At 46.1% G+C, this 19,700-nt stretch overlaps 1 protein-coding gene across 1 annotated transcript; it reads right to left on the bottom strand.

The window, feature by feature from the left end:
* Nucleotides 1-15,112: 15,112 nt before the first annotated feature.
* LOC121838227 lies at nucleotides 15,113-18,451 on the bottom strand. Its single transcript, XM_042294324.1, has 3 exons — nucleotides 18,256-18,451; nucleotides 16,108-17,915; nucleotides 15,113-15,607 (listed from the first exon to the last, which is right to left on the bottom strand). Exons 1-3 carry the CDS (start codon nucleotides 18,449-18,451, stop codon nucleotides 15,113-15,115), a joined length of 2,499 nt encoding a protein of 832 aa, XP_042150258.1.
* Nucleotides 18,452-19,700: the final 1,249 nt, after the last annotated feature.

Here is a 19,700-nt window from a genome sequence, read left to right as displayed (position 1 = left end):
CATATTTAGACGCTCCTCGTTTCAAGTTGTGTGATACTTTGTGTTGGTAGGGTATCACTGCCGGACGGCGTGCCTTATCTCTTCTTCTTTCATTGTGAGTTGTCAGGCTTTCTGCTACATCGAACATTAAAGAACTGGTATACCCAGATTCATGCAGTTTTTGAACTTGTGCCTCAAAACTCTGTTTGGCTTTGTGCTCGCATGATTTTTGCAAGGCTGCTATGAAGCTGCTTTTTACAATTCCTCTCTTGATTATTTTAGAATGGGCCTAATCAAATGGTAAAAATGATTTTTCGGACCGTGGTTTGTATGTCCAACGTGTATGGTTGTCACTGAATAAACTGATCACTTTACCCAGGGAACTCGGTTCTATTTCAAGATACGCGCAGTCATTTCAAATACCATTCATAATGCAACTTTTGAGTATATAAGTAAAAAAAGTATATGTCGCTCTTTACAGACTAAATCAGAACTAGCGCTTAAAGGGGCGGTAATATATTTTCGTACTTTCCGCAAATACCGCTTAGAATGAGCTCCTGCTCGTTTATAATTAATGAAGCACGCGTTCGTTTTTCCCCGCACGATATAAACGTCGCAGAAAAAAATAAAGAAAAACGAGCAGCGTTTATTCCCTAAACTCGCAATCAGAACAAGCGGCCACGTGATCTGGAGCCGATGATCTGCCGCCAATGCTGATCAGAGCCACACGATGAGGTTAGCAAAGCACAGGACACGCGCTAAGTTCTAGACATTCTTATGTATCGGCGTTGTCATTACCGCGATTGGACAACGATCGCCACTACCCGAATGCTTGTCGAGCTATCGAATATCACGAGCCCAAATCGAGTGCTCACGCAATGCTCGGGTTCAATCTATGAGCCGCATTCAAATATCCCCACTTGGGGACTACGGCGACAATGTGCCCCCCCCCCTCCCCCCTCCCTCCCTCCCCCCCCCCCCCCCCCGGTCTACGTCATCAAGTCTTGCGAAGGAGAGATTGAAAGAACAAGCTCGCTTTTATCCTTGAAATTACACCGCAACAAAAAGCTTTTTTGGTCAGTTGCGTCGTGTGCGAGTATACCTGGCTCCTACTAGCGCCAGTAAACTCGTGCACCGCCCATTTAAAGGGGTAGTGCAATGATTTTAATGATGAAAGAATCGGCAGTTAATTTTTTATATTGCGTATTCAAGCACAACGAATGACATGCAACAAAACGATGAATAACTGAGGAAAGTTAAACGTTTAATAAAGCGCATTTGTGTAATATCTAGAAAAAGAAAAAAAAAATGAAAGCTGCTTACAACTCCCTGTAACGCCGAATTAGAGCGCAGCTCTTGAGGAGGAGGAGGGAAGGGCACTGGGGGGTGGGGGGGGGGTTAAACTAACCAGGGGGGGGGTCACGAGACCTTGGGGGGTCACGTGACCTTGGGGGTCACGTGACCCCCAATGCCGATGATGTCATCGCTGACGTCACTGATGACGTCATCAGTGACGATGACGATGCGGGTACCGATGACGTCATTAGTGACGTCACTGATGACTTCACCAGTGATGATGACGATGACGATGCGAATGTCGGTGACGTCATCAGTGACGTCACTGATGACGTCATCAGTGATGATGACGATGACGATGCGGATGTCGGTAACGTCATCAGTGATGATGACGATGCGGATGCCGGTGACGTCATCAGTGATGATGACGATGACGATGCGGATGCCGGTGACGTCATCAGTGACGATGACGATGACGATGTGGATGCCGGTGACGACATCAGTGACGTCACTGATGACGTCATGAGTGATGATGACGATGACGATGCGGATGCCGGTGACGTCATCAGTGATGATGACGATGACGATGTGGATGCCGGTGACGTCATCAGTGATGATGACGATGACGATGTGGATGCCGGTGACGTCATCAGTGATGATGACGTCATCAGTGATGATGACGATGACGATGTGGATGTCGGTGACTTCATCAGTGACGATGACGTCATTGGGGGTCACGCAACATCGGCGGGGGTCACGTGACCTCAGGGGAGTCACGTGACTTCGGGGGGTCACGTGACCTCGGGGGGGGGGGTCACGTGCCCCCCACGAGGTCACATGACCCCGGTGGGGGGCTCGCGCGGTGCATTATGGGACATTTCCCATGATGCACGGGGGTCACGTGACCTGGGGGGGTCACGTGCCCCCCACGAGGTCACGTGACCCCGGTGGGGGGCTCGCGCGGTGCATTATGGGACATTTCCCATGATGCACCGCGCGGTTACGCCGACGCCGACGCTGACGGCGACGGCGACGCCGACGCCGCTCAAGCCGGAAACGGGCCCCTAAGAGCTGCGCTCTAAAAAAAAACGAACCGTACATCTTGCGACGGGGGCAATCGGGCGACTGACTCGATGCAGCAAATCATTGGACAGCAATGAAATATAGCTCGATCCATCCATCCAGTAATGCAACGCCAAATAATGAAACGCCAGCCACGGCTTAAACTGACTCACACTGCCCCATTTTCTTACGTTGCGTTACGAAATATTACGTTGAAGTCACCGGGACCTGTGTGCTTTATATTAAGCGAGGCTACCAGTTCAAGGAGAAAGCATGGCACGCGAAATTCGAGACATAAATGTTTCGGTGACTTATACTAAAATGGGGCAGTGTGAATGAGCCATTAGAGTTGGTCCGCGGAAGGGACGAGGTGACATGTCGGCTTCTTTAGAAAAAGATGAGCGGTCTGCCTTTCCTCCAGCTCACTACGAACACAACTTCTCACGCGAACTAAGCCATAGGCAAAGCGAACAGTCACGCAATGCTCATGTAATATTAGGCTCTAGGAGAACTCGTCACAAGCTCAGTCGTCACAGGCAGCTGTTCATGGGTAAGCTCCTCCGATAGTCCAACTCGTCAGAGCGCATCTAGCACGAGGAATTATTGTCATACCGGAATACTCGTACTTGACTTTTTACACAATGCCACGAGTGAATATCTGGAACAGTGAGATCCACAATTTGAGTTACAAGCGAACTAATTTTAGTGATACACATTCCTGAAAATCTCACATCGACTTAAAATAAAGCAGCAAATAAATACATATGTTCGTGATCGTACATTTATTTATATAATGAGAAAAAAAAAACCCAGGCTAGGTGTGAGAGTGTATCCTACGGTATGACATATTAAAAGCCTAGTAAATCATGAAACTAAACTTGTTTTAGTTGAATTTATACAGATTACACAAATGTATAAAAACAGATCGATGAACGTTCCTGGCAATACTAAAAATTGTGCCGATTACGGAAGCGATTTTGAATACAAAGAGACATCTGGCATCAAGTAGAAACCCTCATTTTCCAAATATGCGCTGCTACCCAGACACAGCGTTGCCAGGTTGGAAAGATGATTCGGCACCAAATTCTGGCCGAAATTTCACCAGATTACACCAGCACTGAAATATCGCGTCTATTATCTCCAATTCCTTCAGCTTTTTTTACGCATGAACACGCTAAAGGATAGCTTTCAAGAGGTTCACAAGAAAGCAGACATATGGCGCATCAGCACTGTTACTTTTTAATATACCATGTTTATGAAATGTTGGGGCTAGGGAACCTTCATGTGCGCTTTGCTAGGGTGATGCTACTCTTTGTAATACCACTCGCCGACAAACCAGAAGCCATTTTGGTCCTCGGCGATAATCCGTGGGCTTATAACCCTCCCGGAAACAAGCACTTTATCTCACAAGTTCGGAGCATCGTTGTGGAACCCACGGAGGGGGGATTAGCATTTCCCCCCTCGGATGGGAGGACCGATGTACACAAAGGCCACTTTCCTGTGGACGGGCAAACAATAAGGAACAAAATGGCGGTGGACGAGGGTGTGGGAAAGGGAAACGGGCAGTTGGCATCACCCTATGCCAAGCGCACATGAAGGCACCCTAGTTGGGGCTAGCTGAGTAGTCCTTAGACGGAAAATTCAAATTAATGAAGGCCACCGCCACGTAAGAAATGGACACATAATATTGCAGTTAAAGACTCTCGCACTCTAAATAAAGCGTACATTCTCTGCTCAGTATTAAGAAAAAGAAACTCTAAGAACTAAGTCCAAATACGACACCACGATAAAGTTCAGTTCATAACACGTTTTGAAGTCAAGCGTCAAGAAACAAACTGATATGCATGACATCCAGTCACATAACACTTAACTTCACACAAAGTCCAGTAATACTGACACGGAATATCTCTTGACACATAAAGCACATCTATCGCTCATATCCATAAGGATATGGAACATACACCAATAGGGTACATAAATACACTAACAAGTGCCAGAGCTCACTACACTGCTTCGTGCATCTCTGACGTAAACCTTCGAAGCGTGTCATCAGTTGCTAAAAACTACTCACAGCAGCCAGACTTCAATGAGAATGTTGTGCGAATGTGCACAATAGCGTCCAGCATCGCAGACATCTCATTTCTGTACTTGGTCCTGATGCAGGAGACTTGGCTAAAACCCGTTTCCACTACAGCATTCGACAGTGGGCAAGACAGGCAAGATAAGGCATATGGGGCTAAACCTTTGTATGGTCTCTCTCCTAGCCCCGTTATCGTACTCGAATATTCTACTCCAGAATAACGTGCAGTCATCCGGCACTTTGCCATCAAACACGCAGTCTTCAGCCCAGATGTGCGTCACAATTTTTCTGTACTGTTGTTCCCAAATACCTTGCTCTTCCTCCAAGAGGCGGTGAAAGGGAAGCTTCTCAAAAAGGTAGCGTGCCGCTTGTGACAACACTTTTGATGGGTGAAGGGAAGGAATTTGATCAATGAAAGTGACAAACCGTTTCTCAAGATTTCTCACCATTTTTCACCAGACATGGTCCTGTGTAACCGTTCCGGTACATCGACACGAGTAGCCTTCCAATTTCACCAGATTTTCCAAATCTGGTGCTGAATTTCAACACCTGGCAACGCTGCCCAGACACGCGAACAACGTGCGCGTAATACCGCAACCTGCACCCCCCCCCCCCCCCCCCCCCCTCTGATTCGTCATCCAAAACGTCAGCTACATCCTCTTTGCCCACTTAAAGCGCGATCCAAACCTACATCCTCTTTGCCCACTTAAAGCGCAACCAAACCAGCACGGCGGGACCACCACGGACGCATCAATGAACCCCTTCTTATTGCTCGCACAGGTCACGCTGTGGACTGCACTTGATTGTACATCACGGTGCAATGCGCCAGGCAAGTTCGCTGCGTTCATCACCGAGCAAGACCACGTGGATACAGAAGTGGGATGTGGCTTGATGACTCATCCACCCTTCCAAGCTTCGACAACAGCGCCATCTTCAACGGGGCATATAGCCATGCACGGTCTTCAAGGCTTCAGAGGGCACGGCGGGACCACCACGGACGCATCAATGAACCCCTTCGTATTACTCGCACAGGTCACGCTGTGGACTGCACTTGATTGTACATCACGGTGCAATGCGCCAAGCAAGTTCGCTGCGTTCATCACCGAGCAAGACCACGTGGATACAGAAGTGGGATGTGGCTTGATGACTCATCCACCCTTCCAAGCTTCGACAACAGCGCCATCTTCAACGGGGCATATAGCCATGCACGGTCTTCAAGGCTTCAGAGGGCACGGCGGGACCACCACGGACGCATCAATGAACCCCTTCGTATTACTCGCACAGGTCACGCTGTGGACTGCACTTGATTGTACATCACGGTGCAATGCGCCAAGCAAGTTCGCTGCGTTCATCACCGAGCAAGACCACGTGGATACAGAAGTGGGATGTGGCTTGATGACTCATCCACCCTTCCAAGCTTCGACAACAGCGCCATCTTCAACGGGGCATATAGCCATGCACGGTCTTCAAGGCTTCAGAGGGCACGGCGGGACCACCACGGACGCATCAATGAACCCCTTCGTATTACTCGCACAGGTTCGTAGAAACTATGGAAAATGTTTTCGTAGTAATAATAGAAATATTATTGTCCTGCCGTGCCTGGCAAAGTGTTTTTCGCTGATTGATGAAGCTCTAAGTGTTCTGATTCTACTTGCCGGTGACGTTGAGCGAAATCCCGGTCCTGAGGTTAAGCAACTTCTTCAGGAAATGCGTTCAGCTCTACAGGCTTCAATCGACAAAGTTTCTTTGCAACAGTCCACAATGGAAGAAACAATAAAAACTAGGTTTGCTGAGTTAAACGACTCGCTTAAAGTCTTAACCCAGCATACCGAAGAAATTAATCACTTAAAGTCAGAAGTCTCGTCTCTTAAGAAAATAATTACTGAGCAACAGCAGAAAATGGAAGATTTTGAAGATAGAAGTCGCCGCCGAAACCTAGTTATCTTTGGCCTCCCAGAAATGGAAGGCGAAATCCCTGCTCGTTTAAAGCAGCATGTGTTGGAAGATATTTTTTATACTAAATTGGGTGTTACAGTACAGTCAGTAGAAAGAGTGCACAGGATCGGCGTAAAAAGAGCCGATAAGACAAGACCCGTCATGCTAAATTTTTTTGACTACAACGAGAAAATGCATGTTTTGCAGAGTTGTCCTAAACTAAAAGGTTCAAATATATCAATTAGTCACGATTACTGCAGAGCTACACTTAACAAGCGGTCAAAACTGTGGCAACATGGCAAAGAGTTCAAAGCCCAGGGCCGCAAAGTGACTCTGGACTACGACCGCCTTCGGGTGGATGACACGGTTTATATTTGGGACGATGTTAACTCGTGCCCAAAACAGGTTCACTCTACCAATTTCCGTCCGAAACAAGTTCGCCAATCCAACTCTGCTCAGGCATCTTCTTGAAACGAGTTTAAAACGCTTCGGATAAGTGTGCTGAACGGAAGAAGTATTGCTAACAAATCCCAACAATTGGAAGAAGTTCTCCTGCTCTACGACCCTCACCTACTGGCGGTTACAGAGACATGGCTGTCACCAAATATTACTGATTCCGAAATTATACCCCCCTCACATAAAATAGTAAGACGGGATCGTGTAGGACGTGGTGGAGGCGTAGCTATAATAGCAAAGAAAGAAGTTGATATCATTAGGCTTGAAAACATTCCGGAACACGAAAGCATTTGGTGCGAAATCCGTTATCGAAATATTTCTACTTTATTTTGCGTCGTCTACAGACCGCCCAATAGTCCTGTATCATATATTGAATTGCTGGGAAACTATCTTGATCGCATGCTCACGCCTAATAAAAAATGTGTGCTCACTGGCGACTTTAACCTACCTGGGATTGACTGGAATGCGTTAGCTATCTCGGGCTATCATGACGTCGAGAGCGCACGCCTGCTTCTTGATTCTGTCTTTTTCCACGATCTTAAACAGATAGTCACTGTTCCCACTCGAGTCACAGAGACAACTCAGTCAATCCTAGACCTTATTTTTATCAAAGATTTTCCCGGTGACTGTACAGTCTCTACCGCAGATGGAATCGCCGATCACAAACTGGTAAATCTAAATTTGCTTATCAAAAAAACAACACCAACGCCCCTCCTTAAGACTTTCATTGATTTTTCAGCTGCAGACGATGAATCAGTTCTTGATTGTTTACATTTTTCTTTCACGAATTTTGAGCGTATCGATGACGTTTCTCTTCTATGGGAAACGTTCAAAAGCCTCGTCACGTCCTGCATAAATCAGTTTGTTCCGATCCGTCGAAAACCAATCAGAAAACACAATCCATGGATTAACCGTGAGATTATTCACATTAAGAGGCGTGTCAAACGCAAACGAAAGGCAAAAATTAAAAATAGCTCAGAGCTGAACGTCCTGAATAATGAATTACTCAGTAAAATACGCATCGCACCTGATAAATTTTATGGGCAAACTCTTACTTCCTTTTTATTAGAATCACCTCAAAAGTTTTGGCGTTTTCTATCTGATACTAGTGAACGAGTCGAACAACTAAGAATTAATGGTATTGTGTCAACTAACGGTAAAGAAATTGCAAATGAGTTCAATGCCAGTTTTCACAGAGCGTTTACTACACCCGATTCCCTTTTGATTGAGAATGACAATTATGCCTCTTCATCTGCTTCTGTTAAAATGCCAGATGTGGTGCTCAGTCATGAAGGCATATTTTCGCTTTTGTTGAATATCAATGTAAAGAAATCATCCGGTGCTGATGCTATACCTAATTCCTTTCTTCATCGCTACTCGGAAATAGTCTCCGAGTACCTTTACGTGCTTTTCAGTGCCTCACTTAATCAATGTTCCTTACCAGCAGATTGGCTAACGGCTAGAGTAGTTCCAGTATTTAAATCAGGTGACAAATTAGACGCCGGAAATTACAGACCTATTTCTTTAATAAGCACATGTTGCAAGTTACTTGAGCACATAATCGCTAACCATATATCTCGTTACCTAGAGTCGACCAATTTTTTTGACAAGAACCAACACGGATTTCGTAGAAACGTTTCCACAACGACTCAGCTAATATCTGTAGTCCACGATTTTGCAGCCGCGATGGACAATCGTCACCAAATCGACGCAATTTTTTTAGATCTATCTAAGGCGTTCGATCGCGTGCCTCACAATCTGCTCATTGATAGATTGAAAGAGGCAGGACTTCCTGATAGGCTGGTTCGTTGGATACAGGCCTATCTACAAAACCGCTCTCAATTCGTTGAACGCGATGGCTCTAAATCTGATAATCTACAGGTCTTGTCGGGTGTACCACAGGGCTCCGTGCTCGCACCGTTACTTTTTTTGATTTATATTAACAACATTTCCAAAAATATTGATGAATGTGTTAGTGTTAAATTGTTCGCGGATGACTGCGTAATGTATAGCCTTGTCAAAAGTTCTTCCTGTCAGACTACATTGAATGAAAACCTTTGTAAACTTGCGGACTGGTGCGACCTTCAGAAAATGAAAATTAACATCTCTAAAACCGTCTCAATGACACTGACTACTAAAAAAAAGCCCCTTTCTTACGTTTACCATATTGGCAACCAGTGCATTCACGAAGTTTCCTCTGTAAAATACTTAGGTCTCACAATTAAAAACAACCTAAAATGGGACCAGCACATCAAAAACATATGTGCCAAAGCGTTCAGAAAGCTATGCTTTCTTCGAAGAAAGCTCAAAGGGTGTCAGTCGGCTGTGAAACTTGTAGCTTATCGTTCTCTGGTTCGCCCAGTTCTAGAGTACGCCTCTATTGTGTGGGACCCGTATTTGATGAAAGATATTGCGGAGGTGGAGCGGATCCAACGTCTTGCTGCAAGATTCATTCTATCTGACTACCGCACTTCATCATCAGTAACTAACTTGTTAAAGCAGCTTGACCTCGAACCGCTCCACCTTCGCCGACAAATCTCTAGGCTGAAGTTTCTTTACTTACTTTATAACAATTCATCTGGTCTATCAAGTGACACTTATCTTCGCCCTGTGCCACAAAGGTCAGCTCGACTAAATCATTCCAAAGTCATATCCCCATACTATGCCAGAACTAACCTTTTTCAGAAGTCATTTTTCCCTAACACAATTGAACAATGGAACTGTTTGCCGTCATTGCTTATGGAATGTACTCATGTCAACCAATTCGATCACTTGTTAACTAAACTCCTTTTGTAACCCTCCCCTGCTTGGGCAGCGCCGCTGCCTGCAGTATATGTAAATAAAATAAAAAAACTTCTTTTTGCGCCTGTAGGTCGTGCGGCTGCGGATGTGACGCATTTCGTGGCGTTTTTGCTGTTTCCGGGCGCGCTTCTGAGTCAGAACCGCGCTCTTTGGTTAGGACGGGCGAAACTTCGGGCGAGCGCGCACGCGCGCAGAAGCAAAGTGCAACTGCGACAGACTGGCCGGCGAGACGACGAGAGAAAGAGTGAGAGAGATCGCGTTGTCATGTTGGAAGAGAATAAAAGTCACATCCGCAGCCGCACGACCTACAGGCGCAAAAAGAAGCGTTGGTTTGGAACTTTGGATCGCGCTTAACTGCAGTGACCTCAATATGGCAGCGGCAAATCCTCCTTTGCCCCAACCGTGGGTGCCCCGAAGTCGGTACAAATAAAACCGTCTTTTCTTCCGCGTTCCGTTCATCCCATAGCAAAAACTACGTTACCCGTCGGACCAATCAGCCGCCTCTCTCTTATCACCTGACTTGGCTCTCTGCGCGTGGGTATGGCCGGGAGTGGGATGACGCCAACAATGAGAGGCATATCACTGATCCAACGAGGACCATAGCTTCCGCCACAATCCCAATTTCAAAACGGATATTTTTTTTTCCATACCTAACCCGAGACTGGTGTAGAAGCAGAAACTTAAAAGTAGAAGGGACAGAGACAAGTGAAGAAGAGAACGTCTCTTCTTCATCGTAACAATGTTTTTTTTTTTTTTTTTTTTTTTTTTTTTTTTTTTTTAAAGCGGTTGTTTTTGTCGTTTTTTTTTTTTTTTTTATTTCTCCTTTTTTCGGTGTTTCGACGCCAACTTCTGTGAGCAGGGTGCTGTCGTCTCATCCCAAGATAATGGCGACTCCGCACAAAGACATCTCTCAAATGCGTCACACTGCAGAGCGGATCGCACGCTCCGGATATTGCCACCTTGTATGACCATATCAGTGTTGCGGAGTTGCCACTCCGGAGTTGGAATGATTCCGGAATCATTCCGCGTTTTCACAACCCCGGAATGGAATGGGAATGGAATGGCGGCAACGTGGAGGGAGCGGAATGGGAATGGAATTAGGTGCCTTTTGCCCGGAATAGAATGGGAATGGAATGGGCCAATTCTTTTTTGTGTTATACGGTTAGCTAAACTGAGCCAGTCAGCGAGTCACCTGCTCAGAAATAAAAAGAGCGGGAAACTGCTAGCCCGCGTAAAGCCCTGACAGACTTATACGAAAAAAAAATGCAATACAAAAAGCAAGTGTCAAAGCAAAGAGCGAAGGGCGAGAGGGGGGTAACGTGGCGCCTTTCACGGACGCGCAGGCGTCGGGCTTTGATGGCGTTACACGAGAGCGAAACAAGAAACCAAGCGCCAAGCAAAAGAAAAGGGAGCGGCAAACAAAGAAACCGCCATCCACAACTCCTCATCGTACTTCTTGTCATGCTTTTTTTGTTGTTGTTGCGACGGTTTGTAGAATGCACGCGCGCGCAGAGACTGAAGGCCGGTTCAGACATTTGCGTTTGAGTGCGTTTGACTGCGTTGAGTCGAGTACCGAAAGCGAGTCACCGGCACATCTGTGTTTCGTATGAAGCGTGGAATCCAATTCAAGGAATCATCTTGGCACGCGATATAAGCAGCAGGGATGTCCTGGTTTCTCGCTGCCGCAACGCAGTCAGACGCAGTCAAACGCAACTGTCTGAACTAGGGTGCCTCAATGTCCTTCTGTTTAGGGTGATGCCACCCTTTGTAGTACCGGATGCCGACAGCACGCGCTCACGGGCAAAATACAAAGAAATCGACGAAAACAAAATGTCGCCATAGCACAGTCAGCGCCACAAGCGCGTGCAGGAACACGCTCTTTCACGCGCTTCTCAACAAAAAATAAATATAAACGTGAGTGACAAAATGGCGAGATGCCACCACCCTAAGCAAAGCGCACATGAAGGCACCCTAGTCTGAACCAGGCTTGAGATCTGGGAGCGGAAGCGACTCATAACTCGCAGAGCTCTGATAACTCGTTGACTCGGGCGCCGCCGAAAGATGATCAGGTATTGTTTTCTTATAGTTCGAGGAGCGTTGTTTAGCAGGCAGACAACCCTGCTGCCTTCCACGTTTATTCGTGCGCACTCCTTTGAAGTGCGAAATGTGGGTTTGCTTCGGCATTCAAACAAAGCGAGATTCACTTCCCTCTTCTCCTCTTGCGCTTTGCTCCGAGCCTTGTTTTTTTATACTGAATTTCTAGTGCAAGTCTGCCTTTTACTTTCTTCTTTGTCCCGACGCTTGTTTTCTGTATGATGTGTTTAGTGGGTTGGGTTGGGGTTACAAGCAAGTTAGCGGATTCCCGTTCATTTCCTTTGACTTTCGTCTCTGCATACTTCGTTTTACCTTGCGATGGACTGCAGCGGACGCTACGAGTCACTCTAGGCAATCCAGCACCGTGAGCGGGACTGCAGGGTCACGCGACACTCAGAAGGCACTGGATTGGTTTCGATGGCTCTCGTGCTCTGTTGAGGTCCATCGTAAGGTGAAGTAGACTATCGTCACCGCTATTGGTGTAACCGAACTGACTAGACCTGCAGAAAGACCGTCCCGCTCCAGACGAGGCGTAATCGTTGCTGCGAGGGCAACTGAGAAGGAGAGCTGGGTGCTAGCTGCCACTGAGGTTGTGGCTTCCGCGCGTCTTGGCTGTCCGGTCTGCATTCGTGCTCCTTGTCCTGCACCCTGTTTGAGGCGGTGAGAAGTCAGTTGGATGGTGGTGTTGAGAAAACACGGAGAACGTCAATTCGAACGGTGTGGTTTTACCCCGTTAATTGTATCTTGATGAGAAGAGCTTTGTCAACGCTGACTGCCCGACCCGTCGCCACAACGCGAACAACCGACACCGAGGTGGAAGAATGAATTGGTTGGTACCGTCTGCTGCCTGAAACCGCCGCTCGATCAGCGCGAAGAGGAACATCACAATTCGGACGAGAAGACAATATAAATACAGATCGAGTCATGGCATCGTGGAAGAGATTTTTCGACATTAGTTGCGAAGAAAATAAACAAGGTGCATGCTAAAATTTGTGCAACGAAACTATACACGGTGCACTCGGCGTATATCATCAAACTTTATTCGCCATCTGAAGAGGAAACACGAGAATGAGTATGCGAAGGGTGGAAAAGGGTAGGCGAACCAGCCAAAAATTGAATTGAATATGATAAGAAATATCGAGATTCGTAAAGCAAGCGTGAACTTATGCGTTTTAAAACAGGTTTCGTGACATGATCTATACGGTCCCTCGAGCTGCGCCACAAAAGTTGCATTCTGTCAGAGAATGTGTTCTTGCCGCCGTGCAGGGAGTCGCTTCCAGCAGTGTACTAGCCGTGTTGCTGCATTTTGAGAATACAGTAATATAGCTTATTCCTGCGCCACGCACGAGCTACATATTTTTATCGTCTTATCAAACAAACACGCTGGCCGCGTGTGTCCTAAAAGTCAAGTGCAAAAAGGTTAAAAAAAGAAAAGAAAATGAGTGGATTTAAGTTATGCTGTTTGTTGCGAGCCACGTGATAGCGAGACCGATGTCTTAAACACGCATCGACATATCAAGGAGCTTTCTCGATGTTTGCAGTACATTGTAAATAAACACTTTGTGCCACCAGCGGTCTGCTTAATAAAATCAATGCTTTTTCAAAAGATTTAGCCTTTTTTTTTTTTTTTTTGCTATTGTCTCTGCATTTGATAATGTGAGTTTTATGCCGCTTATGCCGGCAACACAATGTAGCTGTCAAGTGCCGATTTTTACGTTTATGAATTAAAGGAATGGAATGGAACGATTCAGCCATTCCAGGAGTGGGAATGGGCCTAGTGTCTCCATTCCTAGGAATTGAAAGGAATTGAATTATCAAAAACTCTAATTCCCCGGAATGGAATTGCAATGGAATAGGGGTGCCCATTCCGCAACACTGGACCATATGATTAGTGTTCTATAAAAAAAAAAAACTTAATTCGAATAGTGTGACATTGCAATTATGTTAAAACAATCTTGCAGTGCTACACAAGGCAAAAAAAAAAAGTTCCGGTATGACCATTTTTGTTCTACAAAAATAAAATAAACTTTGCACACCACCCGTATGTCTTCGCTATTTCCGACCTGCCCTCTGCCTATATATTCCGTACTCTTGTCGCTGAAATCCAGTCGACCGTCAGCAGTATATCGAGGCGTGCCGATTTTCAGCAGTTGCAGCAGCTCCGGCCCAGCAGAATCTCATCTTCGCCCCTGAGAACGTAAGCCAGAATTATACTTTTTTAGATAAAAATGTTAGCCCTTTTTCTTTTTTAAATCTCGTTTCAATTCATAGAGCATGGTAACCTAGCCTATATGCGTACTTCGAACGTTCGTAATATTTATTTCTAAAATTAATTAATTAATTCACTCCGTGACGCCTCGCTTTTCTTAGCTCTGCTGGTAAGCGAGCCATCTCTTGATCGAGCGGTCTGGTGTTGTATTTTTTGCACTCAATGCATTTGCTTAAAATCTTTTTGATTAACTGCCGTCCTTGCAACACCCAGAATTTCGTTCTCAGGCGCGCCAGCGTGTCTCTTACTCCTCCGTGCAAGGTGAGATGGTGCACATGCCGCACCAGAATCTCTGTGAAGTGACTGTTCTTCGGCAATATCGCTGGATGTCGTTCTTTAAAACCGAGCTGGCTCTCCTGAAGACGACCTTCTAGCCTGAGCACCCCATCTTTACACCTGAAGACTTTCGCTCCATGTAGCAGCTCTGCATCTTTTCCCCCTCTCACCTTCGTTGCGACTTCCTGGTTTAGGAGTGATATATTTTGCTCTTGTTTGATGAGATAGCGCTCAGCTTCCTCCAGTTCTTCAGCTGTTATAGGGCCTGTAGTATTGCTTCGTCTTGTCCTTTTTATGTACCTGAACACCCAAGCTGTCACTCTCAAGAGCCTTACGTACGAGCTGAACCTTCGAGAGTCGATTATATTGGTGAGTGTTAGGTTTACCACGCACAGTTCTGTCTTCACTGGTTCACTTCCTTCTTCTCTTATTTTATACTCATATGGTGGTCGTGCTTGGCTCTCGACTAGCCATTCTGGTCCTTTCCACCATAAACGTGAGGTCACAAATTGGCAAGCCTTTACTCCTCTCGTTAGGAGATCGGCAGGATTTTCTGCACTTCGTACGTAGTTCCACGCTTCTGGTTCTGATCTCTGAATTATTTCCTTCAACCTGTTTTCGACAAACTATTCCCTTCTTTTACTTTCTTTGATCCAGTGTAGCACAATAGTGGAATCTGTCCAAAAGCAAGATTGGCTGATCCTCCGAACTAAATTTTTAGTGACATACTCATTCAGACTTGCTGCCATGGTAGCGGCTAAAAGTTCTAACCGTGCTAGTGAAATTGCTTTTAGCGGAGCAATTCGACCTTTCGCTAGAAGCAGTTGCGCTTCCTTGTTTCCATCTACGTAGGTGGTAACTATTTACGCCGCTGCGCCGTACGCAAATGGGCTTGCATCTGAAAAGAAATGTAGGTCGGCTTTCTGCACCGATTGTCGTTGATTAGCGTCATAACATCGGTGTACGCTGACTTGCTTTAGGTCCTCCAGCTCATTTATCCATGTCGTCCATTCCAGGGTTTCCTTCTCTGGCAGTGGATCGTCCCATGTGATGCCTTTCTTCCAAAGTTCTTGAAATTCTTTCTTAGCTCTCACTGAAAATGGTGTGAGCATTCCCAAGGGATCAAACAGTCTTGCTGTTATTTGCAGCACTTGCCGCTTGGTAAGAGTTGCTCCCTTGAGCCTAACCATCCACTTTTCGACTGGAAAACTGAGCTCGTCCGATGTATTGTTCCATATTAGGCCCAATACTCCGTTCTCTTCGGCTTTGGCCACCTCCATGTTGCCCTCATCGTCATGCACAAATTCATTTTGCACTTCCTGATTATTCGACACCATTTTCGCAAGTTCATTTTCGCTCTGGTGAAGATACATCGGGCTTCACGGTACGTTTTTGTAGCCTCCTCTGCAGTGTCTGCTCCAAGTAACACGTCGTCGACATAAATATTCTTCTTTAATTCGGCAACTGTTTCCGGAAACTCGTCCTCCACCGTTTTCATGTGATATCGAAGAGTCGCTGCGAGGAGAAAGGTGCTTGGTGCAGTGCCAAACGTCACTCTCTTCATCCTCCATACTTCCATTTTAGGGTGCTGCTGCGAAAGGCTCGGCTTCTCTTTCCACCAGTACAAGCGGAGCGAATCTCTGTCTTCCTCGTGTATGCCAATCTGTAAAAACGCCTTTTCCACGTCCGCCACCATTGCGATATGATGATGTCGGAAGTTCATCCGTAAAGCCACAATATCTTTGTTTAAGTTTACGCCAACTTTTAGATTGTCGTTTAACGAAGATCCGGGCAAACCGCTCGATGATGCATTGAATACTATGCGGATTTTCGTGGTGGCCTTGTCATCTCGCATTACGGCCTGATGTGGCATGTAGTAGCATAGTCGCCCGTTTGTGTCCTCATCTTTCACCTTTTCTGCAACGCCGGTGTTTAGATATTCCCGTATCGCTCTGTCATACTTCTCAAGTAGTTCCGGATTCTTCTGTAGCCTTCTGGTCAGTTGGTTCAGCCTTTTTAAAGCCAGTCCTCTGTTGTCATCTAAGCTAACTGTTGACTTCCATGGCAGTCGGACGTGGTACCTGCCTTCCTGGAAAGTTACTGTATCTTCAAACTTGGCGAGTATGTCTTCGTCGTGGCCGTTTTCTATTGGACTATCTTTGATGCCTGCTGCTTCCAGTTCCCAAAATTGTTTCAAGGCGTTGTTGACCTCCTCGACTGTTGCAGTTACGTTCAAGACCATGATTGTGGAAGAAGTCGTCAATTCTGAATGAACTGTCATCGGTCCTTGAATGGTCCATCCAAGCGCTGTTTCCATGGCAGTGATTCTTTTGTCTAGCTTCTTAATTCGTCCAGTGCACATCTCCCAGTAATGATCCAAACCAATCAGAATTCTCGTAGCTTCGTTATTGATTACTTTTTCTGCGTCGTCTGCTAGTGGTATGTTCATCCTTTTCAGGTTCCTTTGAATATTGATGTCTGGCCTTGGCAGCGTCTCTCTTGAGATGACTTCCACCTCTAAGGCCTCTATCAAAAATTCTTCTGTCATTGGCTCTTTTTTCAACTTCACCTCCACTACATTGAGTATTCGCTTCACCTCTTTTCCCCAAAATGATCCAATAATGAGTCTTTCTTTTCTGAGAACTTTGCATCCCAATTTCTTGGACAAGCTTGCGGTTATAAACGACCGCTGGCTTCCGCTATCCAGCATCACTCGACAATAATCTGATGCTAATCTTCCTTCTGTCCAAGCGACCGCTGTTTGTAGTAACACGCACCTGCTGCTACTGCAGATCTGTTGTGAGGCATGGAAATTGCTTGCCCTCTCCGTAGACACCTCTTGATCGTGGTACAATGTTGCACTACTTGCGTGTGCGCTTTGATCAGGTGCGTTTACTGTTATGCGTTGAGTGGATGTGCTTTGTTTGATTCCTTCACCCTGCTCGTTACGGCGGCACATTGATGTTCCGTGCCTTTGCTTGCAGGCCTTGCAGGTTATCCTGGCTTGGCAGAACCTAGCTGTGTGGTTTGGCCTTGTACAGCGAAAACACCTTCTGTCGACTCGGAGTTTTGACTTCCTGTCCTCATATGATTGCGTTTTCGTGCAGTCTTCAGCGTAGTGACCAATTTGACCGGAGAAGAAGCATTTACGCGCTGCTGTGCTCTGGAACGTTGACGCCCATGCAGAATATTTTGCAGGTGGGGATGGCGCTGTCGCGTTACTATTTCTCGTTTCTTCTTCTGTCACCTCTTCCCTGCATCTCACTTGATGTTTGATGTAGTCAATTAGGCTCTTCAACATTTCCTCATTTGTTCTTCCTGAGGTCTCGTCCGCTTGTTGTGACATGGACGCTACTGGATCACGTGACCTTGATTGTTCCTTCACTTTGAAGTCTACCAGCATGTCTGTTGGTACTGCTTTCTTCAGTATTGGAAACAGCATTGCAGCATATGACCCGATAAGTATCCCCATTGATTCAAGCCCACTTGTGTGCACCTGTATCTTCTGGTACATCCGAGCTAGACCATTATGGTCTCTGCAGGATTTCACTTGATCCAGGTTGATGAGAGCATTCATATGTGCCTCGATCAAGTTGTCTTCACTCCCAAAGTTGTCTTTTAATGGTTTTATCGCCTGTTCATAGTTTCTTTTCGAAAACTGCAGCCCTTCAATGGGCAAGGAGGCTTTTCCCCTAAGCACCGTCATAAGGTAATTAAACTTATGTCCGTTTGACATCCCCGGTATTGAATGAATTGACGTTTCGAACTGATGCCAGAATCGCTGCCACATATTTGTTTCCATCGAACTTCACGAGTTCGAGCTTTGGCAGCTTCACCAGTTCATTCATCTCACGCGGTGCGTTTTCTCTTAACGCGGGAACTTGGTCACCATGTTCTCCTCTCTGCATACCCTGCGTTGTGTTTTGAATACTGACTTCTAACTTGGAGATTGCAGTTATTACCTTGAGATCCTATTCGATCACCCTCTCATATTCTGCGTCCGCACTTTCGGCCGTCAGAAATTGTTCCATTTGAGTGTTCGTCTCTTTGAGCGTTTCTGCGACTCCTTTAATCAGATTAGCCGATAGCAAGAGATCGTTCTTGTCAGCATCTTCTTCAATTATTTTGTCGGCGTCCGTTATTAGGTGAGTTATTTGCGTCCTTAGAGCCTTTCTCTTTTTGGTTAGAACGTCCCTGCTCATTGTCAAATGTTCAAAGGGCTTACGACTGCTGAGCACTGGTGTCCGGTCCCCGCCTGCTGTTCCTTGGCTGTTCCTCCTGTTCTGTCCAGGTCCTCGTCAGCCGCTCCTTCGCCGACTTGTTCTGTCCACGTTTCTTCGTTGGCGAAGCGGTAATCCTGGTCACGGCACCATGTTTCGGCGAGGAAGCCAAGGAGCCGTTGCGGTTGAGACCGTTTTTAATATCGGCCGATTGATGGTAACAGAAATCAAGCCCCTCAAAACCGTCGACTCGGTACCTCTTCTTTCCTTTTAGCTCTCTTCTTTTGGACCGTCGTCGTCTTCTTCTAGTTATAATCCTTGATATCTTGCAAGATATTTTATAGCGGAGGCCTAAAAATCCGCTTTGATATAGTAACGTTTATAAATTTCCTAACCTGAGCTTGAATAAAACAGCGTTAAGCGATTACTAAGTTATCCGATGAATCCACGTTCAAAAGAATCTTTAGTATTCCTCTAACACGCGTGTTATTCATTGGCCTCTTTATAGAGTAGAATAGCACCGGCGTTACTAGTGTTCTCTATACAAAACATCTGCTTAGTTTGCAAAGCTCTCGGAGTCGGGTATTTCAAGTGAAAATCTGAGTGAGAAGGTCTTGTGTTTTAGTTGCAAATCCAGGTTACATGCGTAAGCATATACACATATATTTGGAAACAACCATACCGCCATCTTGATCTTCAGATCTACCGATACACTCCAAAGGCAATGTTGTTATAATTTGTTTGAAGCTTTGTGTTCGTATTATTTGCCTTTAAATGAGGAAAATATAAGTCTGTCAGAGCTGACGGATCTGTATAAAATAAAACCAATATTCTTTCTCAGCCTCACTAAAAAAAAAAAAAAATCTTTGCCACAAGCAGTAAGCGGCTGGTTGCTTAGAACATCTCTTTTTGAAGCGATGTGCTCCTGCGCCCGACGGCTGGACCGCACGACCAGCCGACCCAGTTGACCGCCGCCCGCCCCACACTTAAAAGTCTCTCTCACTTCGAGGGGAGAAGGAAGGGGAAGACGAAGGGTGCTTAGCGCTCATCGTCTCAGCGCGTCCGACCCCGCTCCCCGCTTCTTCGCTTGTAGACCGCTCAAAGCGCCATCTGGGGGTTCCTTGGGGAACTAAAGCAAGTGTCTTCCAATCCTGGCCTTACCCGAAATTTGCCCCTGCGGACTATATATAGTCTGGAAAATATGGTACAGCAGCAAAATGCAACGCTTTCA

The sequence above is a fragment of the Ixodes scapularis genome, unplaced genomic scaffold (genome assembly GCF_016920785.2).
Source record: "Ixodes scapularis isolate PalLabHiFi unplaced genomic scaffold, ASM1692078v2 PGA_scaffold5__190_contigs__length_132052651, whole genome shotgun sequence".
In the NCBI taxonomy this organism is placed as follows: Eukaryota; Metazoa; Arthropoda; class Arachnida; order Ixodida; family Ixodidae; genus Ixodes; species Ixodes scapularis.
This window is presented reverse-complemented; position numbering and strand designations above follow the sequence as displayed.

Excerpts from the sequence above, each read along its gene's own strand:
- LOC121838227 (XM_042294324.1), bottom strand. The coding sequence starts at position 18,451 with ATGAGCAGGGACGTTCTAACCAAAAAGAGAAAGGCTCTAAGGACGCAA. Across the intron at positions 17,916-18,255 it reads ACAATTTCTGACGGCCGAAA|GGCTGCAGTTTTCGAAAAGA; the intron begins GTGCGGACGCAG and ends TGCCCATTGAAG. Across the intron at positions 15,608-16,107 it reads ACTACATGCCACATCAGGCC|AGCGAAAATGAACTTGCGAA; the intron begins GTAATGCGAGAT and ends TATCTTCACCAG.